Raw genomic sequence first — 25,436 nt, 5'->3', positions numbered from 1 at the left:
TGAAAAATGGCTCAAAAGGATTTTCGAAGCTTTTTGCATCTTGTTGTTGTTCTAATCAAGCTGGTAGTAAAAAACAACTCTTAACCATAAGTAGTGTCAGCCTTGACAAGTCACCATTTTCCTGTTTGCTTCCTTTATAATTGAAGTGCAGAAATAACATAAGCTGGTGTACGCAGAAAACCTGTAGTTGAAATTGGGAAAAGAAACCTCCTGTCCCATGCAGTGCCCTGCTCCAAGGTCCCCATGCTGATTCTCCACTCAGTGAGCCAGGAGGTCTTGGTTGTATTCCCCATTGCCCTGATAGAGGTCATATAAGGAGGTGATGAATTTCATGGGTGACATATAGGAAAAAGTTGAGTTAACATGGACAAGGAAAAGCAGCTGAGACACTGGGAAGGGAGCAAAGTCTGAAAAACTAAGCTCAGTTGAGTACATGGCAGTAAAGAAGGTGAACTGTTCGGGTACAAAAGACAAGAGGATTCAGGGTAGCTGAAGGGGGAATTTCTGTGTTATTGGAAAGATTAAACCAAATAGAGAAAAAAGGGACTGAAGCAGAAGCAGCATGAGAAGAGAAGAAACACGTCTGAGTGTGTACCATCCCAAAGGGCGTGGGTTTGGGTAGGGAAACAGATACCCACAAATACAGAGAGAAAGAAAAACAAAGAATGTAAAGAGAAAAGAGACCGGTGTGCTAACGCAGTAGTGGAAAAGAAAAAAGCAGAGATGAAAGATGCCACATGTGAGAAAAGAAAAAGGGACTGCATAACCCATAGGAATGGACTGCACTATAAATTTGGGCTCAGTCTCGTACTACACAATTATGACCATTACAACAATTTGATGGCATTCAGAATTTTCTGCCTGGAGCCAGTGTAATTTTAATGTCAGAATTTTTAATTCCATCTTTTGGCATTTTTTCTTTCTTTTTGAAAGGTGATGTGTAGTAGGTAACTTATTCTGATATTAAAGTTTTAAGGACAGTATAGGTACACAAATAGTTCTTTCTCCAGAATTTTGTGTTTGTAAACTGGATTATTTTGAATTGTTCATGGGAGAAGTTTTATTCTATTATTTAAGACATTCACTGGTACTTACATTTGCAATCTGTGACTTCTAATAACTTCTACAAAGCTTACAAGGAGCTTGTCTAACTTTGTAGTGTTGTTTTCATATTGGTTGCTTAAATGACCAGACTTTCTGGATCTTGTTTCTCTGAGAAAATACAAACCCAAAATTCAATGTTTGAAGCTGATTTTCATCAGTCTCTTCAAATTCATTATCTACAACAAATTTGATCAGTAGACTAGCTGTTGGAAGGAATTCTTAAAGTTATGAATATTACAGATTAACAATATCTTTTCTGAAATATACAGACACTTGTAACACTTGAGTGGGCCTGATGACACATTAATTGCAAATCATTTGGGCAATTAATGTGAACATTCTTTTTGATTGATCGCATACATTGGCTTTCAAAAAACACTTTGAAAACACTTGGTGCTTGCTGTTAATGCAAGATGCTAGCTACCAGAGTTCATGCTGGACAGATGGCTTATTCTGCATCCATGTGTAAGTGCTCATGTTGGCACATGGGGGCCAATGATACACATGTTTGAAAGATTTGGCATATTTGTTTTTTAGCTGCAGGAGAGAATTCAACTGCTAATTTCACAGTAACTCAGTCTGACACTAAAATTACTTGAGACAGAAGATTATCACAGATTTAATTGGGCTTTGGATCAGCTCCAGGAGGTTTCCATTGATGTCTATTTATAGATTCAGAGCAGACTCTGCAATTAATGTAACAGATCCTCCCAGTGTCTGAAGTATTTAGCCTTTTGTTTCACAAGCATGAACTATATTACAGTAGAAAATAAAACAGATTATCCAACAGCTTTCATGTTATTCATCTTTGATTTGGAAAACACATTTGAAATAATATTGAATTCTATTTTGTCTTTCTTTCCAGTCATAGGATGTACCCATCTTGGGCAGGTTTATGCTGACAGGGATGTTTGGAAACCAGAGCCATGCCAAATCTGTGTGTGTGACTCAGGATCTGTTCTCTGTGATGACATAATCTGTGATGATCAGGAGCTGGACTGTCCCAACCCAGAGATTCCCTTTGGAGAGTGCTGTCCAGTTTGTCCACAAACAACAACACCACCTACAAGAGTAAGTTTGTTCTCAATGTTGTTACTTTGGTGTTGCCGCCTTCTTGATCCATGATCCATCTCTATTGAGATCCATCTTGACCTCAATTCATTTTCTGTTAGATGCTCTTAAACACTTTTCTTTTAAATGTGAAGGCTGTCATTTTCTGATGCTAGGCAAATACTTAGGATGGGCAAATTTTGCCAAATCAATAAAAAGAACAGCTTGAACTTTCACAGAGTTTTATCTTTTTTGTTAAATTCAAGAATACTTCTGTATTCTATCAGAGAATTGGTACCAGATCTGATAAAATACTTAGTCCTTTGGGCTATGCAGCTGAAAGCATGAAGTCCTTCAACTCAGTTTTACATAGACAACAGTCACAGAGAAGTAGTAGAAAGGGACAGAGGGCAACAATTAGCCATTACATTTTTCTTTTTACGGAGAAGCATAGGAATAATGCAAACAGCTTATTTGTTGACTGCATACTCAATCTATATCCATGAAACTAATGCCAACACAGAGTTAAAGAAAGTTAGACAATTTTCGCAGCATATTGCAGGTCTGCATTTCTTATCAACTCAATTCTACATCATCATAGAGTAAATTTCCTTTTGCAGAGTTATTGCTGACTTAATGCCCTGTAAAGGAAAGGTGATTCAAACCCTACATCCCTAATATATCATCGTCTTGTTTATAGACACCAACATTATCTAAACCAGTTGCAGCAACTTAACCTCAGGAAAATCAAGAGTGTTAGTGCATGCCAAGTCCCCTGCCTAAACTACTTCAGTGAGTGAGCCAGCTATACTGAGCTCTAAGGTTATCTGAACATTTCACCCTTGTTTAAGATTCATGAGATTCTGTTAAAGTACATAGATTCCCACAGGCACATTGAAGATTCTTATCCAGAAGATAAAAGAAGAGAGTGACAGAGATGTGTATATGGAAGAGAAATGGAGAAGATGTATTTCTGCAGCTTTATGGTGTATCTGCTTAAACATGAAAGGTCATACAAATATGTCACCTAGTGTTAGTTGCACCATGCTAGTGCAATTGTACTGCTTCCAGGATTACCTGAGCTACTTCACTGAACAGTTTTAGAGGTGTAAATGAGTGGTACGTACAAGCATGCTGGATATTTAAGCACAGCTCCCTCTCTTGCTGAGTCTAGAAACTCTTTTATCAGTTCTGTGGTTCCTGATGACAAAAGACATGTGGACTACTTCCTCTAGCCTCTGTCTTCAATATATAAGAGTTTGGTCAGCCCACTGGAAGCTATCCTGCTGACCTTGGGTGGTGTACAGGGAAATGCCACCTTGAAAGATCCAAGATAGTTTCAGCTGAATATTCTTTGCTACCACTAGCAGCTGAATACATAAAAACTGTTCTGAACTATAACTGAGAATCCGGATAGTAACGTTTAACTGAATTACTAATTGAAAAATAAATAAATTGGAGGAGCAGATCTGAGAAATTAAAATTTGCTACATTATCACATTTAACATGCTGGACTGAGAAGGATACAAGAAAACTGTCTGTTACAGCTTTCCACAGTGGACTTCTGTCCCTGTGTACTCAATGGCAAAACTCTACTGACTTCATTGGTGCCATGTTTTTGCCTACAGGAGAGGTGTAGCTTTGTGAATGAACCATGAAAATGCAGATGAAAGACTGACCATAAACCCCACAGCTTTTAAATATACTGAATAAGAATAAATGGAATTCATTTGATAAAACTATATTCCAATGTTTAAATGTGTTTTCCTCTTGTGTTTATATAAATACATATACAGTTTTCAGTTTTATTTTTATTTTCTTTCTTAATTTAATTACTTTTACTTTTTTTCTAGAGACCTGGAGAAGTCACCCGAGGCCCCAAAGGAGACCCTGTAAGTGCAGCTTTTTTTTTCCCAAGGAAACTAACAAAATCAAGAGCCACTTCCTATAGTGCTGTATATCCCATTCAAGCTGCTGAGATATCCAGCTTTCGTTGATGTCTGCACTGTCTACAGGACTGTGCCATATAGTCATTTTGAAGTAGCCCTTTAGCTTCAACAAAACTCTCAAAAATTTAAACTGGGAAAACAGAGAGAGAGAGTTTAGTCCAAACTCTATTACACCTGGGTTTTTTGATATTTTGCTTCCCAGTAGGGGGAAAAAAAAAAATCTATGGACTCCACTAATAGTATTAATTTTACATTCAGGAATTGACCTGTTTAATATTTCTAGTGTGTTTGATCAAATATCAGCTGCAGTAAGGCTCCAGCAACTAAAAAGTGTTTCCGTGTGTGAATTTTGTCTACTACCTGTGTCCTTCCTGAATATTCAGTTGTGGCCTTAGTTATGTTTAAAAGAGAAAGTTTCCCACCACAGTCACACAGACTTTGTTACAAATGGAAGGATTTGCCCCACAATGCCCTTGCAGTTGGAGGCACATGCTGACGTCTGTCTCTGCTCTGTTTGTGTCTTTGCAGGGTTCTCCTGGGGTTCCAGGCAGAAACGGTGCCCCTGGCCCTCCGGGACAGCCTGGGAGTCCTGGAGCTCCTGGCCCCCCAGGGATCTGCCAGTCATGTCCCAGTATAAACGGAGGCGTAAGTCATCATTACATTCAGCTTCTACCTTGTTGCTCATAAGCATACAAAGCAATGCTGTAGGCACCTAGCCCTTGCACCTTCACACGTACTTTGCGTTCAGTGGCATCTGTCTCTTCTTTATGCCTTTGAAAAGCACAGCAGAGTGGTAGGTGGGGTTTTGTTGTTGTTTTGGGGTTTTGTCCGCAAAATTTGGCTGGAGTGCAATTAAATCTCTGCCTTACCTTATTTTTTAAAACTTTTGGAGCCAGACCTGATGAAGGATTTATGTAACTCAGAAATAATCTGACCATAAAGAAAGTGTGCAGGAGGAAGTACGTGCCCTCAAGCTTAATGGTTAGGGAACTCTCTCTCTTTCCTATATTTTATCCAATGTATGTTTAATAAAGAAACATTCCTAAGAAGCTAGACTGAAACACAGGTCCTCTGCTTGCAGGGAAGTGCCATGTAAGTACTATTTGTCATGTTCCCTCTTATTTCTGGCCCACTGAATCTTGAATTCTCTTCTGAAGAGTTGGGCAGACTCACGAAGACAGCTAATTTTAACTAAAGTTGCTGTACAGTTGGATTTGTTAAGGGAGCTGAGTCACAGCTAGCACTTTTTTAAGAGATGACATCGTCTCCCATGCAATCGAGCAAGCCTGGCTTTACAATACGGGATTGCTTTAGCACAAAACTGTTGAAAATTGTATGTTAAAACAACTGCTACTTTTGAACATAGGCCACTGTTTATAGCTTCCATGCATGCTTCCCACTCCCAGGTAAGGCAAAAACCGAGGAAACAAGTCTTGGTTTTATTTAATTCTGAAAGGGATTGCATCTGAAGGATGGAGCTTCTGGGAGAGGTACTCATGGATTGGTTAACCAGTCTCAAAAGTTAACAATAACATACCAAGAGAGCTACTGGGTTTGGGCTGGCAGATGCAGACACAGGAGAGGGTGATAGGCTGAATTGGTCACCCACTCCAACGCTGTATCAAAGATGGGCTGTTGAATCCTGACGGTTGATATCAGTAGCACAGCAGTCTTCCTGTACCTGGTCAGCAAAGGAGCTGGGTCAACAGTGATTTGGGTTATCAGGCAGAACACTGCATGTATTCAACCTTTCCTGCTCAACTACCTATGTGCCATTAATGCATAAACTGCATTAGTGCCATATTATTCAACTAAGTTTGTTAACATCTGCATAATAAAATCAACATATGCCAATTAAGAGGCTTACATGGGAATTCCTTGAAAAATTGACTGTAGTATTTATAGTTTTCTTTTTTTTTAAACAGCATTTTATGTAGATGGGTGTGTCAGAGATGCTATCTGCTCTCAGAAGGGCCCACAGGACAAGTTTTCACTCCATGCCTTGGACTGAGCTTCCATTTGTTTCAATATAAATTGTCAAAAGCATTGAGGCTTGGCTGGATGGGCTCAAAAGTGATGACTGTATTTGAATTACTTGGAGTGACATAGTGAACAGGAAGGGAGAAAGAAAAAGATGGAAAATGGCATTAGGAAAAAAGTGTAACACTCAGTTTTCTGAGATGCGTGAGTTCCCATGCAAGAAGTAAAAAAAAAAAATTATTTGTAGTTCAGAGGAGGACAGACTTATATGTAGGTAAGAGATTTTTTGCTACAAAATACTCTTAGATGAGCCATTCATTAGTCACAGGTAAAATAAATTAAGAGACTAATAATAAACTGTTAAACTGTTGCATTCTTTAGTGCAACACAAAATATTTTATCAACTTCCTTGATTGACATCTAAGGCCAACAGAAAAGAGGCTGATAAAGAAAATGGGAGAAAAAGCTTAAAAGGCATCAAACAAGAATGAGAAGAGGAGAGAGAAAGGTAATTTTTTGGCTCAGCTGAGGCCCAGCTGTCAAGATGAAACCTGGATGCACACGACGTAGGGACCTGACGTTACCATGACCACAAAAGAAAGATATTGGCTGGGCTTCTTTTATGGATGATTTAAAAATATGGCAACTATATGTCAAACAAGTAGTACTCAATAGGTACAAATGAGTTATTTCCATACATTTGCCATACCAATGTAAGAAAAGACTTACTTGATTTGTAGCAATCACCTTTTTTCTTTTTTTCTTTTTTTTCTTTTTTTCTTTTTTCTTTTTTTTTTTTTCTTTCTGTTTTTCTCTATTTCTTTTACAGAGTTTTTCTCCACAGTATGACTCCTATGATGTGAAGGCCGGTTCAGCTGGTATCGCTTACCCACAGCCCATTGTAAGATGATATAGCCTTTTTTCTGTCCTCTCTTTTTTTTAAAAAAAAAACAATTTTTTTCTGCTTGTAGATTATACCTTGGATGTTTATGTATCCTGATATTAATTTAACAAGATAAGTTTTAATTTAATTTTTGCCTGTCATTGGAATGCAATGTCAGGCAGCAGTTTGCTTGGCAATATCATTCTAGAAAGTACCTATAGATTATCTGGGTTTTTTGCCTTTCCCTCTCTCTCTTCCTTTTCTTACCTTCTTTTTCCTAATCTCTTTCTGATTCACTTTCTTACACTACTTTCTCCCTTGTATACCCTCCTCATTTATCTGCTTTCTTCTACTAATTGCTTCCCTCCTTTCCACCATTTTTTTACCTCTTCCACTGTCCCTAATCTTCCTTTATCCATTCAACAGCATTCTGTCTTTACTCAGTATGATAGTCTATACTTGTTTACTTTTCCACAACTCAAATTTGCCTGGTAACAAGTGAGGAAACCCCTCTTATAATCTTTTTTTCATCCCAGAAGCAGTGAAAGGCTTGTCACTTTTTCTTTTACAATTATCATTTTTTTACCCACAGCTATTCAGACTGTATACTAAGGATGCTGTATCTGCCTGCTAGGACTGGCCCGAGCTTTTCACAGTTTTTTTACTGAGATAAAGCATGGATTGCCTGAAAGAGTTATGCATGAGCTATGGTTCCTGTGAAAAATAAACTTAAATGTCGCACCTCATGATTTTCCTTTTAGGCACTAGGATTTAGAGATATTCGTCACCAATGACATGGAGTGTTCTTGATTCGGGCAATCTGCTATATAGAGGATGGCGTGAATTGCTATTATTTGAAATTGGCTGCTGCTTCATTAAGCATAACCATTATTTTCAGTCCAATGCTGCATAGCAAGGTTTGGGTATCACATGTTGTAACATATCAAGGCAGTTCCAAGCAAACGTGTTATTTCTCAGCGTTCCATCAGATCATCTTGTGAAATAAATGTTACTAATTGTGACAACTCTTTGTCCTGAAATGTAGTTCATTATTTTCTCACCTTTATTTTCATCTGTTTATTTCTACCTTGTTCATTTGCTAATATGATCATCCATGCACTGGTCTTCTTCAACCATCCGTTTTTGTGTTTGTTTATTCATTTATTCATTTTCGGCTCCTCACAGCTGTTGCCCACAGCTTATCATATCATCTACATTTTGCTACTTGGTGTCTTAATATGGGAAGTGCTGAACCAGGCAGATAACCGAGATACCTTTCAGCTAACACACATGGTTATTCCTCTCTATTTTGCCATTTTTCCCTAAGGTGCTTAGTGATTTCTTGTGCTCTGATCCCTGGATTTGGCTTAAAAAAAAAAAAAAATTAATTGGGCTCCCTAGAATGTCTTCAGCCAGAATTATTTGTGTGCTTTCAGGTCATATGCTCTTTTATATTGCATCATGCAATGCATAATTACAAAACCAGTAACAGAGCAGTTGCAGGCAGATGTGACTAAACTCGCTAGAACTAAATAATGTTTATCACTAACACCACATAGATTATTTATTATTTTATAAATTAAATTTACCAATTTTCAACTTAAACTTTCAATTTAAATAAATATCCAAACTGAAATAATTTGGAAGAGTAATAAAATAAAAAATGCCAGCTATAGCACCAACATTTTTCCATGAGTGGTTACCATGCCTGGTATTTCCTGAGTCACACATCTCTCCACTACTGTCTTTCTGGTGGCTTTCCACTGCTTGTAGACTGATTTTGTACTTTACAACCTAGTTTCTCTTTACTTGCTTTCCACATATAATCTCCACGAATTACCTTTGTCTCTTTCCACCGATGCATGTATTGTAACTAAAATAAGCTCATTTGTTCACAGTCTGGAGATGCTGGCAGCAAGCAAATGCCATACCTAACTATCAGTTTATCTCCTCAGTGTGCACCTTGGAAAAAAAAAATAATAACATCTTGTTTGTTTATAGCCATAAGTCTAATCAATTGATTGCAATTGATGAGTTGATGGTTCCAATCCATGCTAAGTCCAAACTTATTTTGTTCCAAATGAGTTCTAACAATTAACAGTAAGGTACTGCTTGTTTTATTCATACATTGAAGGCAACCCGATTTACCCAGACACTAACTGCTCTGCAACTTGGTGTACTTCTTGTCTTAGAAAATAGCAAATATTACAATGATTCTCTTTTTTAGACAAAAGACAACTGTGAACTAATATTAACATAGCATATATGTAGTATAGTAGTATACTATGCTACGTATACCGGTATAGTATAGCTATACTATTAATTTGTATTATCAAAATTAGTTCCTGTAACATCTATAATACATGGCCTATTCTGACACCATATGACAATATCCCATAAACACATCATGTGCAATATTAAGCTATGGAATATACTGACGGTACTGCAGCACACAGTGATTCTCATGTAATTCATAGACTTCAATTGTTTTGGCTGTATCAAACCCATGAAGGGTTTAATTTAACAAAAGCTTTTTTAAAGAACTACATATAGCTGCAGCAAACAAGTGTGCTAATTTTCAAATGTTTTCTGTTTTGCGGTATCAAATGCTTTTGTGGTTGTTGCTACAGGAAGTAGAAATATTAGTACTCTTCCCAAATTGAGAATTTCCTTAATAATATTTTATTCCCTTTTTACCAGTTAAAATAAGGAACAGTAGCACTGATTTGAGTTAAAACATGTATATTGAGATTTCATCCTCTGAGTCCTTCGGTTAGTCCAGACATCATTTATTTTTTGTGGCTTATTACTGTTAAAGTTCAGAAAAGATTTCAGTGGTGAAAACGCTTGCCTTACTGACAAGTAACAAAAATATGGCCTTAATTCAGTATATCTGTAAGTCCTAAGAAGTCGAGGGTCATAAACAGAGTTTGTCATGCAAAGTTCTTCTAATGGGTTGTATGTGTAATATAGCTCCTGAATGCAGGTGAGAAATTTTAAAATTAGTTCTAGAAAGCAAAATCTGGCATCAACAGACTAGCAAGCAAGTTTATTGGTACACTTTGCTCCACCACTGAAGATGTAGGATTAGGCTAAAAGCTCAGTTACATGGCAGAGAAGCTGAAGCTCATTTACTCTGTTCCACAAAATTAAGAGTTCCAGTTATCTATCCTCCCAGTTTAGGTAGCTGAAAAGCTAAGCTGCAAGCATCCTTCTGGGGGTCTAGGGAAGTGGAATAGTAACTCAAAAGAAAAAATTACAGCTTTAAAAATATCTTGTTCAGTACATTAGCTAAGGCTGCAAAGAGAAACCTTTTCTGAAGAGGCTGTAGGTACTAGACAATGTTTTTATTAGTGTGTATACATATTGCTTCGTCTTTTTTACTGCACCAAGTACATGTCACTGTGGATTTTTCTCTGTTCTAATATGTAAAAATTTATTTCACAGTTATTGATGACTCTTGGAACTACATTACACTTTATAGCTATATTACATTAATATAATGACTATTTTTTAATCTACACTATAGACTGGCTTTCCAGGACCCCCTGGCCCCAGCGGTCCCCCTGGCCCACCTGGTCATGCAGGTCCACCTGTAAGTAAAATTAATCTTTTCATTATCATCTCGTTCTTTTATACCAACCTCTCATTTTCTCTGCCATAAGCATTAGGTAAATTTTCAACTGATTAAATCTATGCTGAAGAATTTTATGGATAAGTGTCATCTTCTATTAATTGGGCTGTACCATCTATGCACCACCAAGACTCAATACTGTGCTTGCTTAAGTCTGTGTGTTCCCCTGCACTTTCTGCAATTCTGGAGGGTGTCAGCTAAGGTTGTCTTAAGACATGCCACTGCCTATCATCCTCTGTTAATGTTCCCAAATATTTATTCATACAAAAATTTTACAGGAGATATAAACTGGGAATCCTAATACAGGTCCCATGAACACACAAAGGCTCTGAGTTTTTTGATGTACATGTCCTTTTAGAGGAGTAGTTTTAATTCTGTTTTGATGGAGGTGTATTCTTCTTGGTTCTGCTAATTACAGCTTTGGTCATTTGGTGACAGTTCTGGCTGATGTTTTCCTTATGATTATGAGATTATTATAAAATATGGTAGCACCATGGAATAATGTGTGTAACTGTTCATCTCTTAACTGTTTTTTTGCTGCATTATAGGGCTCTGCTGGATACCAAGGTTCCCCTGGAGAACCAGGACAACCTGGCCCTCCTGTACGTATACATTCGTATATATATCACTATATATGCTAAAGGCATGATCTTACAAGCATGTGTCTGTGTCATCACTGGAGTGGATTGAAATTTTACAGTTCATTCTGTCTTTTTACTATGATGTATGTCAAATGTACAACAAGTATTTTATGACATCTAATGCATTTTTTATTTGAAAGAGACTTCATATTTATTAATATATTTAATATTAATTATTTTTCTACAGGGACCTCCAGGCCCTGTTGGAATGATAGGCCCAGTTGGTCCACCAGGAAAAGATGTAAGTTCACTATTATTCATCCAGTGATTAATAAATGGGAAGAAAGAAAGTTCATTAGATGGTAAGATAGCAGAGCACATTAATACCATTGCGTTTAAGAATTTGTAACCTCTCCCTGTTTCTCAATTTGACAACATGACTGTAAGAAACTAGATTTGGCTTACATTAGGTATAAATTTCCATTCCAAAAAAGTTTCAATTTTATCAGGCAATTTAAATGACACAATTAAAAAAAAAAAAAAGAGAGAGAAAAAGAAAGCCTAAGCATGAAATACCCTCTTTTGATCTGGTGCAAAATAAATTAACAATTATAAAGAAAAGCAGACAGTATTGGTAGTTGTCTGCTCCCTTTGAGTCTTGCTTTGAGAGTTAAGGCTGTTAAAACCATCTTTTGTGTCACAGCTGGGAGTCCTGAATAGGTATGGTACAAAGCAAGACAACCAGCTAAGGTTTTTGTCCATTTTGAATGTTTCACCATGAAAAATAAGCTTTCTGTGATAATCTCTTCCTACAAGATGGCTTGAAATAAATCAGATGTTAACTGAAATCTTGTTAAAAATTTCGTTTATAAATTCTGGCAACTTTTCAGAAGGCAGTCATGTACTGAACCATCACCCTGCTATAATTTTCCCCATTGTATTCAGTAGAAAGTTCACCTGCTTATTCTGACTTGCCTTCATCTACTAGTTCTTTGCCAGTAACTGAAGCAATAGATAAGCAATCAAAACATTTTACTTTCTTTCGATAGGGGGAACCAGGAAGACCAGGCAGAAATGGAGACCGTGGAATCCCTGGATTACCGGTATGGAAAAACCCCCAATACCAATGGTCTTCTACTCACAGGTTTTATCTTCCCATTATAAATTAGTCAAGTGAACACAATACACAATAAACATGGGCTTGTGCCCTTCATACAATAAATATGGGATTTATTCAGCTTTCTATATTTGTGTGCTTAGGGTCACAAGGGACACCCTGGAATGCCTGGGATGCCTGGGATGAAAGGTCAACGAGTAAGTATTGAGTATATTGAGTATAGCTGAGTCTGTTACTCTACTTGAATTACAGTGTTGCACTGTTATGCTCTTTCAGTCATCAATTCCCAGCTAAAGAGACTGATTCATAGAATTAAAGATCAATTTCTGGACAATGTAATCTGACCTTCCATAACCTTCCATTGAGTGTCGATCTGCTGGAGGGTAGGATGGCCCTACAGAGGGACCTGGACAGGCTGGACCGATGGGCTGAGACCAACTGGATGAGGTTTAACAAGGCCAAGTGCCGGGTCCTGCACTTCGGGCACAACAACCCCATGCAATGCTACAGGCTTGGGGAAGAGTGGCTGGAAAGCTGCCTGGCAGAAAAGGACCTGGGGGTGTTGGTTGACAGCCAGCTGAACATGAGCCAGCAGTGTGCCCAGGTGGCCAAGAAGGCCAACAGCATCCTGGCTTGTGTCAGGAATAGTGTGGCCAGCAGGAGCAGGGAGGTGATTGTCCCCCTGTACTCGGCACTGGTGAGGCTGCACCTGGAATACTGTGTCCAGTTTTGGGCCCCTCAGTACAAGAAGGACATTGAGGTGCTGGAGCGTGTTCAGAGAAGGGCAGCAAGGCTGGTGAAGGGTCTGGAGCACAGGCCTTATGAGGAGCGGCTGAGGGAACTGGGGTTGTTTAGCCTGGAGAAGAGGAGGCTGAGGGGAGACCTTATCGCTCTCTACAACTACCTGAAAGGAGGTAGTAGTGAGGTGGGTGTTGGTCTCTTCTCCCATGTAGTTAGTGATAGGACGAGAGGAAATGGGCTCAAGCTGCATCAGGGGAGATTTAGGTTGGATATTAGGAAAAATTCTTCACGGAAAGGGTAGTCAAGCATTGGAACATGCTGCCCAGAGAGGTGGTGGAGTCACCATCCCTGGAAGTGTTCAAAAAATGGGTAGATGTGGCACTCTGGGACATGGTTTAGTCTAGTCTACCCTTGACTGGTTTAGTGTGGACTTGGTAGTGTAGGTTAATGGTTGGACTGGATGATCTTAAAAGTCTTTTCCAACCTAAACAATTCTATGATAACAAAGGCTGTTAAATTTTATCTTGTTACCTCAATTGTAGAGCTCCATCCCAAATGCTGGCCTGAAGTATGCTTTCCAGAAAAGCATCCTCTCTCAACTAATGTCCATGGAGAGATGAAGAATTCAGAATTTTCTTTCAAAAAGTGTTCCAATAGATGATAGCACTCATTCTTAAAGATATGCCCCTTTATATGAGTTTGTCTTGAAGTTTAATATTTTGCCAAGAGGAATCAAGTTTTCCAGAAAACAAAAGGAATACTATTCACAGATATGGTTTTCCTTTCCCACAGGGTTTTGATGGAAAAGATGGTGCCAAAGGTGACAGTGGTGCTCCTGGGCCAAAGGTAAAAAAATATAGTGTCATCTTTGTAATAGGTAGAGTAATACCCTTCATCATTTGTTATATAGCTATGCTTTGCATGTTATGCAATTATAAAAAATCCATTAAACATTAAAGAAACCCATTGAATATCTCCATGAGAAGAATGAGAATCATTCCAAAGGAGTTAGCCTTTCTGAACCACATCATGTCCCGATTTTCCAGCCATAACAAAGATGAGATTCCAAAATGAAAGGACATCCTGGATCATCTGACTTTATTGCATGATATTAAAGGACCAAGTCTTCCTGATTTTTTTTTTTTTCTGTTTAAATATTCTGTTCTGGTACTTGTTTAGACTTTTCAGACCTGACAGACCTCAGTTCATGCTAAGGACATTCAACACCATGCAGAAAGGGGCAATGGATTGGGCTCTCTCATTTCTATGTCTCTTGGATAAACCAAAAAATGTTCTCACCAAAGTTCATTCTGTCATTGGTGTTTTCTTTCCATAACAGGGTGAAGCTGGTCTTCCTGGAGCAAACGGATCACCAGGCCAACCGGTAAATATGTGTATCCTGTAGTAATTAAATGGAAGAGCCAGTGGCACTTCCCGCTTAACTGAATTACTCATCTTTCTTTTAACTTTAATTACTCCACCACATACATTGAACAATACTGATATGCAAATAAGAGCAGTGTCTCTTTGCTCAGCCATATTATTTTGGAAGCCATTTAACAGACTCTTTTTCTCACATTTTCTAGGGACCAAGAGGTCCAGCTGGCGAAAGAGGAAGACCTGGGAATCCTGGTGGTCCTGTAAGTAGTTGCAGCTGTTCTTATCCAGAAGCAGCACATATTTTGTTTCAGTATGTTGAGAATTCCCTACTTCATAGATTTACCTTAAAACAGTTGTAATGCAAAGGATTAGAAAACTATATAGCATCTGTAAAATTATACACGAAAACTTTTCAGTCCCCAGTGAAAGACATAACACTTCTAGCTCACAATGTGTTCACCATCTTATTCTCTATTTCCTTTTTTTAAAATTAATAAATTACACATTGAGGGAGAGTTCAGTGTTTCAGCATAAGCTCTGGTTCAGTCAAGAGGAATAGGGAGGAGGAGTGGAAGCAAAGGGCAGCAGCAGAAGGCAGAGAGGAAAAACTGCAATCTCAGAAGTAACTTGCAGGAAAAAGGTAAAATTACTCTTTGACTGAGATTAGGGGGCACATTCTTTGCTCTGAAGGAAGTCATAGTTCATAGCATCCAACGTAATCAACAAAGCACAGCTAAAGTGTAACAGCTAGCAACTTGCTTGTACAAACACCATATAACCTGAGCAGCGGAACTGGTCTAACATGTCTACAAGACAGACAACAGGACTTAAACCATACCACTGTTTGTTAGGTTTTTGGAGTGAAAGTTTAGTCTTTTATGCGAATTAGAAATAACTGTTACTTTGAAATACGCACCTATTGCAATCTTATTTATTTAATCTTAAGAACTGTCCACACAGATGATGCTTTGTTACTGTTATTTCCTTAAGAAATGTAATAAGAATACTTTTTTGTATCTTGCTGTCTCATCATTACAGTACAAGTCGCATAAAATGTTGGATATTCCTTCACAAAACATTTATTTAATTATTATCTTAGAATTTCAGTTGAGGAATCCTTGGGTCTTGGTCAACTAAGTGGGAATGTGCAGATACAAAAAGATGGTCTGTGAGTCATGGGCATTAATGCATGTGGGTTCTTTGTCCGGGGTAGTGCTCTGTACCCAACACCTCTTTTCTTTCTGTAGGGTGCCCATGGCAAAGACGGATCTCCTGGAGCAGCAGGCCCACCTGTAAGATGACTTACAGATTTTTGACTATAAGTATTTTTGTTGCTCAAGTCTAGTTTCTTCTAGCTGATGTTCTGCAGTGCCAATAAACCCGAGACTGGCAGTGCATTGGCTTAAGAATGAGCATTTATTTAATTATATTTCATAACTGTGTTGGTTAAGATACTTGAAGCAGGTTAAGATACTTGAAGCATACAGTGCAATAGTAGAACTTTAACACTGTAAATCAGAAAATGCATAAATCCAAAACCAGATTATTCTCAGAGAACATAGAGATGGGTAGAATTGCTGTTCTCTATGCAGATCAGATTTTGAATGGTCTTGTCAAATACATTATTTAGCTGTCTGAGGTGGCAAGAATTTTTCTCTTCCATCTGCGTAGAAACCTGAGCATGTTCACATGTATGTGTAACAGCTATATATTAGCGCTTTTTTTCTTCTATGCCTTTTTTATAATTAGAACAAATTTCAAACAATTTTATAACTTAATCTCTTTAATGATAGCTTTCATGGTTTTTAAATTTACAACACAGAAATGTAGCTGAACATGTAAAAGTCAGGGTTATTAAGATGTAGGTGTGATATTTTAGGACTAACCAGCCTTCATCTTCTACAGCATGATTTATATTTGCTATTTTGCCAGGTGTTTCCTTACTCAGAGAAAAATCTCATAATCAGACATTTTTTTAACTTAAGATTAATTCCATATGGCTTTTACTTTTGTATTAATAGTATTTCTTTCATTTTAAGGGCCCCCCAGGTCCCCCTGGAACTGCAGGATTTCCAGGCTCTCCAGGTTTTAAGGTATTTGGATAAAGATGCATACTAATATATGATTTGGTCCTTTCCCTAGTTAGCCAGCTTATGTCACTATAAAGTTCTCCTTTTTCTGGCTGCTATTACATGGTTTGCAAGCCTAGAACTGATGTGTTTTCACATGCTGCACGAGGCAAACCCTATCCTCATCACCTTCACGAATATCCACCTCAAAGCACCGTTAAGTGGTAGACCCAATGATTTATGTTGCATTATGGGAGGGGCTCAAGTGAATTTCGCACAACTAGAGGAGCTGTGCAGCATGTGCTGGCTGGAGTGCATGGGTACACCAGTGTCGTCGTGCTGATTTGGCTCTGGCACTCGGGTGATGATGGTGTTAAACCTTCTTCCCAAATCACACAAAGATGCCACAGTAGTGGAAGAAGCCATGAAGCTAATACTGATTTCCCTGGAGACAAGACTAAAATCCACTCATTTTCTCCTTTTACTGTTTTTCTGTAGGGTGAAGCTGGTCCTCCTGGTCCTGCTGGTTCTAGTGGTAGTCCTGGAGAGAGAGGAGAACCTGGTCCTCAGGGTAATGCTGGGCCACCTGGGCCTCAGGTATGTAAATACCACATGGAAACTGAGAAGTGTTGTTCAAGCTGCTCTTCACAAAGCAGTACATGTCCTTTGGTTTAGTCCTAGGTTAGCAGAATCAGTTATTTATACATTTATTTTTCAGGGCCCTCCTGGAAGAGCTGGAAGCCCTGGCAACAAGGGTGAAATGGTAGGTACTCTCATATCACTGTCTTTTGCTGCATTGTGTTGGTGAGGGTTGCTGTTTGGACTGGGCGGAGTCCTACAATGCCGTGCTCTCTTCATCCACATCTGTTGTTCACTCTCTACAGGGACCTGCTGGTATTCCTGGTGCTCCTGGTCTGCCAGGAGGCCGTGGTCTTCCTGGTCCTCCAGGTGCAAGTGGAAACCCTGGAGCAAAAGGCACACCAGTGAGTGACTAATATTCATTACACTGGTTGTACAAACAAATATGGTGGAAGTAGTTCTGATACCATTAAAAAAAAGCCCATTGAATTTGTCCTATTCACTTGAGAGGGTCTAATATATTATTTTATAACAACAATAGGCAATTATTCTTATAAATATATAATATATTTATCTTTCACACATTTATATATTGCTATATATAAAAATTCTACATAAATATGATAATAATATTTATTTGCTTTCCTAAATTATCTATTAGTTCTATTAGTTCAACAAAAAAATAGCTTGTCTAAAATGACTACGTTAGACAAAATCTGTTGTTTTAATATCCTAATTTCACCTGTTTAAATTCCCACGGGCTGAGTCCACAGTCCACTACACCTAGTGAGTTGTACCTACTCTTATACTGTCATTTACCCCAGCAGGCTCTTTCCTGACAGCCTTACACCACACATAGTTCTTTGTCAGAGAAAATACTCAGGGACTTCAAAGCAAAAGTCTCAATGATGTCTGAAATAGCTCAGAAACAGACATAAAATTTTACTCAGTGGTGTTTAAGATTGCATTACCTCTTCACTGGATTTTTAAGAAGCCCCATGCATCCCACATCCAGGTTCAACTAGTGCATGCTAATTCCATTGTAGAATGTAAAATAATAAATATTAGTAAATAATTTGAAAGATATCATGTCTACCTAGTATCTTAGTACATTAGTAGCTCTAGAATAATACCCTGTTGCAATCCATAATTTTAATGGGATTTTCTCCTGCTTAGGGAGAACCTGGTAAGAATGGTGCAAAAGGAGATCCAGGCCCAAAAGGCGAGCGCGTAAGTGATTTTAAAATGCACTCAGAGACTTCTTCCAAGGAAGTCTGAACCCTGAATCATTCCCCATACAAAACCCAAGGGGTTTTCTTGGAGACTTGTAACTTCACTGGTGGGCTTTTTTTGTTGTTGTTGCCAGGGTGAAAATGGCACCCCAGGTGCTCCTGGACCTCCTGGTGAGGAAGGCAAAAGAGGTGCAAATGGTGAACCTGGTCAGAATGGCGTACCTGGTACACCTGGAGAAAGGGTAAGCTGCTGTAGATGACCATGCACACAAGGCACATTCTGACTTAATACAGAGACAGCAAAATCTGGTGTTCAAACATTTTAAGGAGAAATTTGGGTCCATATCTGTTCTCAGCAAATTCCAGATGTGAAACTGGGGAGAATTCTTATCTAGTCCCTCATCTGAATTGCAACACTTGGATCTATCTCAGTCTGAAATAAATTAATTTCTTTCTTTTTTGATATTGAAGAAGCAGCGATGTTATATACCTGGAAGCTGTGTCAAAAGATTTGTGCTGGAAAGCAAACATAAACTGTGAGAAATACACAGGGAAAAAGAAAAAAAATTTCAAAATTACTTCTCAGTTAACAAAAATGAACAATCACAAAATTTCAGCTCTGGGAAGTGAAACTAATGCAAATTCTTCTACATTTAGGATATGTCTTTATGTCAACATCTTTATCGTCAATAGATCTTAAGTATCAATAATAATAACAACAATATTGTCAGGATGTCTTCTATGTTATAATATCTTTATTGTCAACAGGTTTTTTGGCTAGTAGATTTCATAACTCTCTAAAAAACATTCTCACAAATGACTTCCTGAACTGATTTATTCAACAAAATAAATAGCAAAACCCTTACAAATTCTAGATTTCTGTTCCCATCTGAAACAAAGGAAATTGTGCTGATCTATTTATAACCTCTAATTTAATAATTGATTGCAGTATTTGCTGAAGCTATGAGGAAACCAAAGATGCACAGTGAACAAATTAATCATATTAAATATATGAATGGGGCTGCAAATTAAATTTTATTATTCAAATTTATTGTAAGCAATGAAGATAGTAGTAAATATAAATATTAAAACAATACAATAGAGCTCTTTTTGGTATTGAATTAGAAGAAAATAATTGTTCAAGACTGAACGTGTGGTTTTATTTTGATAATAATTTAGAAAACTCATGAATAAAGTAACTAATGCAGGGCCAGTTAAAAATACTGGAGGATGGGCTATGATTTCAAGCAGGAGGGTTTTATTCAAAGAGAAAATAACTCTGTAGACTTTCTTGCTACAGTGAAATGTCATTTCCATCTATTTCATTAATTTTCATAATAATATGTCTAATGGTAAGTAGTTTAGGGAAAAAAAACAGTTGCCATTTACCTAGGTCATATTGCCTATGATCCATATTTTGTTCCTTTATTTGGCAGGGCTCCCCCGGTTTCCGTGGCTTACCCGGTAGCAATGGACTTCCAGGTGAAAAGGTATAAGTCTTCCTCTAAAAAAAACCCCAACCTTCTGGAGAATCCATGTGACTTTGAACGGACAATTTCAGATTCAATATGATGCTGCCCTGGTTTCAGCTGAGATGATAGAGTTAATTTTCTTCCTAGTAGCAGGCATAGTTCTGTGTTTTGGATTTGGTAGGAGAAGAATGTTGATAACACACTGATGTTTTAGTTGTTGCTGAGTACTGCTTATGCTAGTCAAGGACTTTTCAGCTTCCCATGCTCTGCCAGGTGCACAAGAAGCTGGGAGGGGGCACAGCCAGGACAGCTGACCCAAACTGCCCAAAGGGCTATTCCATACCATATGACATCATGCTCAGTATATAAACTGGGGGGAGTTGGCTGGGGGGGGGTGCGATCGCTGCTTGGGCACTTGCTGGGCGTTAGCTGGCAGATGGTGAGCAATTGCATTGTGCGTCACTTGTTTTTATATATTCTTTTGTCATCATTATTATTATTACTACTTTCTCTTCCTCTGCTGTCCTATTAAACTGTCTTTATCTCAACCCACGGGTTTTACCTTTTCCCCCCCCAATTCTCTCCCCCATCCCACTGGGGAGGGGGGCTAGGGTGAGCAAGCGTCTGTGTGGTGCTTAGTTGCCGACTGGGATTAAACAACAAGAGATACTGATTTCCTTGTGGTGAATTTCAACATCTCTTTTTTAGGGTCCTGCAGGTGAACGTGGTAGCCCAGGTCCTCCTGGCCCTAGTGGACCCGCAGGAGAGCGTGGACAAGATGGAGGCCCAGGTCTTCCCGGAATGAGAGTAAGACAGTACATCTCCAAGAAAAAGAGATAAACTCTATTAGAGAGGTTGCATCTCATCTGATACAATAGAATAGTCCAATTTGAAAAAATTTCTATTAATTCCTTTGAGTACATATATTCATAGTGCAACAGATAACCATGCAGAGACACAGGGCATTCAGAGAACATCTGTCACAAGTGAATGATGAAGCTTATATGAAGCTGAATATGCTTCTCAGTTCTCAGAGTCTGCCATGCACTATCATGAGATATGGCTTTAATGTGAATTAGCACTGAATGATTTTCTGTATTGTCTATTTACATTTTAGCAAAATTTATAATTTATTATAAAGTGCATTATGTTTATTATATTTAGTAGGTATTCGGGTTACTGTATTTAAATATATTTATATTTAAATTATTATTTAAATAGGCTTAAAAATAACATTTAAATAATTAAATTATACATTAATTTAAATATTTCAATATAGTTAAGTATTTAACTTATACGTATTGCTTATTTGCAATTAAAGTAAATAAGCTGTTGATCAGATTTTCATAGTACATGTCAAGAAGGTTTTCAGAGATAACCTATTGTGTAATATGTACAGAATGTAACAACATGCTGTGAGCTATACCAAGAATTAGCAACTGCTGAAAACAAATGCATTGAAAACCAAAAGTCAGCCTGACTGTAGGCTTCTGGGAGCTAAACAAAATTTTATTGGAAATGAAAATGAATTATTATAGCAAAAATAATATTTAAATATAGAAAACAAGTTAACTAAAATGTTATAAATTGTGTTGCTTTTAAGTAGATGTGCATAGTCATGGCTTTTACCATCTGAAACTAGTTTTCTTCCCAAATAATGAAAGAATACAATTTTTGTCCATGTTGATAAAGGTCTGATGCCTTGATTATATACAATGACTCTCAGAGAAAGTGATAAACTCCTAACAGAAGAATTTGTTAGCTTTGTCCAATTTTTCCCCTTAATTGGATGGGGGGAATGGGAAGAGCTTTAATCTTTATTAAAGAGGTTAAAATCAAGCAAGTAGTTTAAAATGTATTTTTATATATTTATATTTATGTATTGTAACTTAATACTACACATTTTAAACTGAAAAATAACACTTCTTTTTCTTCACTTGCAGGGTTTGCCCGGAATTCCAGGAAACCCTGGAGGCGATGGGAAACCTGGCCCTCCAGTATGTACATTGTGCAAACATTTTATGCTAGTCCTCCTACTGACCTTACCCTCATCCCACAGTATCTACATGACAGGTTGTTATCACAGTCAGATTACTTGTCTCTTTGTTTGTTTGTTTTATTTACCAGAGCACTTTATATGCTGTCTCACTGTAATAACATTCTGTAAATCTTGTCATTTAATACTATTTAAAATACAGAGTATACAGAAGCTTAGCTGAAATACAAAATACATAGTAAGTTTTGAACGACGATGCCTCTAGCTCAATCTCACCCTCACTCACTGTTTAATGAGTCATGGATATTCATTTATTTCACTTAACAAATGCCATGTTTTCATTTCTTTTTTGCTAATCCCAGGGTACTCAGGGTGAATCTGGCCGTCCTGGTCCACCTGGCCCTTCAGGCCCACGTGGTCAACCAGGTGTAATGGGCTTCCCTGGTCCTAAGGGCAATGAGGTGAGAGGGATTTCTTCACTTCTACTGTGCTTATGCTTGGTCAGTCAACTGTTAAGTTGCTCCATAGTGGGGTTATCTGGTATCACAGGATTAAGTTATTGTATGCTGACCAGAACAGGTATTCTAAATGTGATCTTTCTCTTTTGTAAGGGTGCACCAGGTAAGAATGGAGAAAGAGGCCCTGGTGGACCGCCTGGAACACCTGTAAGTTTCATTAACATTTGTTTAATTATATAATAATTTAATAATGACATAATACTAATCAATAATAATTTTGTGACTCTTATAAAAATTATATCAACCCATAACCATAGCCTAATTTTGTCTTTGTATAGGGTCCTGCTGGGAAGAATGGTGATGTTGGCCTCCCAGGTCCTCCTGGACCTACTGTAAGTGTGGTAGTCCCATAAAAGGCAATCATCAGTTATTGCCAAGGTGGTCTGGCATCTACAGATAGAGACTGTGAATTTAGGGGAAGGAAAATATTTTTAATGATATAAAGAAATCTTCTTTTATGAAAACAAATAAAAGAGCTCTTCTTTGCCATTATTTTAATAAATTAATACTCAAAACTTTGTTATGAGAAACCTGAGTCAGGTATACCTGGTATAAGTTGAAAACAAAATTCAATTTAGAGCTTTTGGGAATCTACCACTTTTTCAAATTGAAGCATGTTATTGCTCCCTTTAATGTTTATTAGAGCTAGCATTTCAGACTAGTATCAAGTATAAAAGTGTCTGCTGAATTACATCTAACAGTTGTAATGAAAAGAGCAAATACCAGAACACAAGATACATTAGTCTTTGGGATTGTGCAATGTCATCATCAGATATGATAAAGAGGCATAGATTAGAGGTGGTGTGAAGGTCTTTTCATGTTGAAATGTTCTCAGACCATTTCTTTTTTTTTTTTTTATTTCTCTTTTGTTTGATTCTAGGGTGCTTCTGGGGAGAGAGGAGAACCAGGACCACCAGGTCCACCCGGCCTCCAGGTGCTGTGTTTATTGTTTATTGGTTTCTGAGTCTTTTTAATAGACTAACATACACACACACACACACACTCCCCACCCCAAAAAAAAAGAGGCAGCTAAACATTTTCATTAGGGTGCATGTCATCATATTTTGAAGGAAGACAGATCAACCACTTGACAAAAGTTATTGCTTAGTATTTCATAACTGCAAACCAGATGGCTAGTTTAGTAGATTATGTCACATAAAACCTCTAGCTATCAAATTAGCACCTCCTACTTTGTAAAGGATTAGAATGAGTTGGGTACACATCTTCGTGTTAAAAAGATTTCCTAGATAGGAAAATGCATGATTTATCTATGTAACAGATGGTAATACTGTTCCTTCCTACAGGGATTGCCTGGTGGACCAGGACCAGCTGGAGAGAATGGAAAGCCTGGAGAAGCAGTAAGCAGTAGATCTCTTTTTTTAAAACAACAAAAAATATATGAAAAGCTCTTCCTAGATTACATTTCCAAATTCAGACAGCTATCAGCACACTGCAGAGCAGAGCAGTCTGCTTTAAGTGATAATAAGTGAGAGAAGCAGGGTGCCAACCACAATGCGGATTTTCTAAGTAAAGTGCATGCGTAACTTGCATTTATTTTCTCATAAACAGGGGCCAAAAGGTGATATTGGAGGACCCGGATTCCCAGGCCCTAAGGTAAATCATACAGCAATGGTTCTATAATTGCATTAAGGAATTAACAAACTGTGAACCTGACAACAAAGAATAATTATTTCTTTGCCACAGGGTGAAAATGGTATCCCAGGTGAACGTGGTGCACAGGGTCCTCCAGGACCTCCTGGAGCAAGAGGTGGGCCAGGTCCTGCTGGCTCAGAAGGTGCCAAGGTACCCACAGACTCGCTTGCTTCCTGTTATCTTCAGGTGCATCATTCAGGTTCATATGCTCTTTTTTTAATCTTTTCTAATTATTTTTTGTTACTCTTTAGGGTCCTGCTGGCCCCCCTGGTGCTCCTGGAGGCACAGGGCTGCCTGGCTTACAGGGAATGCCAGGAGAAAGAGGACCTTCTGGAAGTCCTGGACCAAAAGGGGATAAGGTAACACCCATACACACCCACACACATGCTCTGCCAATGTTATGCTAACTCCGTGTTAGCTTCCCACAAGGCACTGAGTTTGTTCACATCTTCACTTTTGGCCTGATTTCAGAGGTAGTGACTGTGTAGCAGTATTGTTGATTTAGCAGTGTGATATGGGTCTTATATGTTAAAAAAATATAGGATTTTTCACTTGGTTTAATATATGTTAGACATTTCGCTGTGTTAGATCTCTTGGGGCAGGGGTACATCAAAACAGTTCTAATGAAGCTACTAAACAATGAGAATAGTTCATACCATGGGCAAACAGTTTCTCATAGACTCAGTTTTGAATCAATTTGGGGTTTTTTTCCATCAAAGTATTCAGCATCTGATGCTGAATACTGGGCAGAATGTCATGCCCAATTTTAGATTTGTATGATCACAATAAGGAAATCTGGTTATTGAGATACCCTCAGTAATGTTTTAATTCTTTTTTTTCTTTTTTTTTTTTTCCCCCATTATGCTCACTTTTTGCTTACGCTTTTTACGTCTTACGCTTGGTAGGGAGAACCTGGTGGCAAAGGTGCTGATGGCATTCCTGGTGCAAGAGGAGAGAGAGTGAGTAGTCTTTAAACATCTAACAGTTTCTCAATTAGCTTCACATAGTCTACATTTAGAACATGAGTAAACTTAAAATGCTGCCTAGGAGAGGTAAAGTAGTAATCCCGTTATATTTCATTCTGGCAGTGCAAAACTGGTTCCATAAACTAAAATAGACTTAATACTAGTTTTTGTGATTACAGCTGCTTGGGTAGATATAATAGAATTTTTTGCAAGCAGAAGATTACAATTAATTGGAACAATGTTTTGGAGGAAAAGCACCAATACAAAAGCAGAGAAAGTGTTACTAGCTTTCTAAATCTAGCTGGCCGATGAGGAAAATATTGGTTATAATGATGCACAAAAAGACACCATGATAGTAAGTATTCTCATACAGAATACTTCTGCAGGTTACAATATATGATATATTTACACAACTATATAGCATATACACATGAAATAGACACTTGAAATATATGTATATATCTAATGTATATATCTAATATACATGGAAGCATATACACATCAAAATAATGAGGGATGACAAATATAAAAAT

The 25,436-nt window shown here is 37.9% G+C and overlaps 1 protein-coding gene across 1 annotated transcript in view; it reads left to right on the top strand.

The window, feature by feature from the left end:
- Positions 1-25,436, top strand: part of COL3A1 (collagen type III alpha 1 chain) — a 53,703-nt gene that overhangs the window by 16,665 nt on the left and 11,602 nt on the right. The window contains exons 2-33 of the mRNA XM_075710085.1: positions 1,744-1,752; positions 1,976-2,179; positions 4,018-4,046; positions 4,632-4,748; positions 6,913-6,984; positions 10,496-10,561; positions 11,149-11,202; positions 11,429-11,482; positions 12,231-12,284; positions 12,442-12,495; positions 13,832-13,885; positions 14,379-14,423; positions 14,626-14,679; positions 15,667-15,711; positions 16,459-16,512; positions 16,987-17,085; positions 17,207-17,251; positions 17,373-17,471; positions 18,244-18,297; positions 18,434-18,541; positions 19,736-19,789; positions 20,480-20,578; positions 21,715-21,768; positions 22,130-22,228; positions 22,379-22,432; positions 22,564-22,617; positions 23,166-23,219; positions 23,590-23,643; positions 23,855-23,899; positions 23,990-24,088; positions 24,190-24,297; positions 24,844-24,897. Coding sequence (XP_075566200.1) covers positions 1,744-1,752; positions 1,976-2,179; positions 4,018-4,046; positions 4,632-4,748; positions 6,913-6,984; positions 10,496-10,561; positions 11,149-11,202; positions 11,429-11,482; positions 12,231-12,284; positions 12,442-12,495; positions 13,832-13,885; positions 14,379-14,423; positions 14,626-14,679; positions 15,667-15,711; positions 16,459-16,512; positions 16,987-17,085; positions 17,207-17,251; positions 17,373-17,471; positions 18,244-18,297; positions 18,434-18,541; positions 19,736-19,789; positions 20,480-20,578; positions 21,715-21,768; positions 22,130-22,228; positions 22,379-22,432; positions 22,564-22,617; positions 23,166-23,219; positions 23,590-23,643; positions 23,855-23,899; positions 23,990-24,088; positions 24,190-24,297; positions 24,844-24,897 — 2,198 coding nt within the window. The remainder of the gene's footprint in view (positions 1-1,743; positions 1,753-1,975; positions 2,180-4,017; positions 4,047-4,631; positions 4,749-6,912; positions 6,985-10,495; positions 10,562-11,148; positions 11,203-11,428; positions 11,483-12,230; positions 12,285-12,441; positions 12,496-13,831; positions 13,886-14,378; positions 14,424-14,625; positions 14,680-15,666; positions 15,712-16,458; positions 16,513-16,986; positions 17,086-17,206; positions 17,252-17,372; positions 17,472-18,243; positions 18,298-18,433; positions 18,542-19,735; positions 19,790-20,479; positions 20,579-21,714; positions 21,769-22,129; positions 22,229-22,378; positions 22,433-22,563; positions 22,618-23,165; positions 23,220-23,589; positions 23,644-23,854; positions 23,900-23,989; positions 24,089-24,189; positions 24,298-24,843; positions 24,898-25,436) is intronic.

The sequence above is a fragment of the Pelecanus crispus genome, chromosome 5 (assembly GCF_030463565.1).
Source record: "Pelecanus crispus isolate bPelCri1 chromosome 5, bPelCri1.pri, whole genome shotgun sequence".
In the NCBI taxonomy this organism is placed as follows: domain Eukaryota; kingdom Metazoa; phylum Chordata; class Aves; order Pelecaniformes; family Pelecanidae; genus Pelecanus; species Pelecanus crispus.
This window is presented reverse-complemented; position numbering and strand designations above follow the sequence as displayed.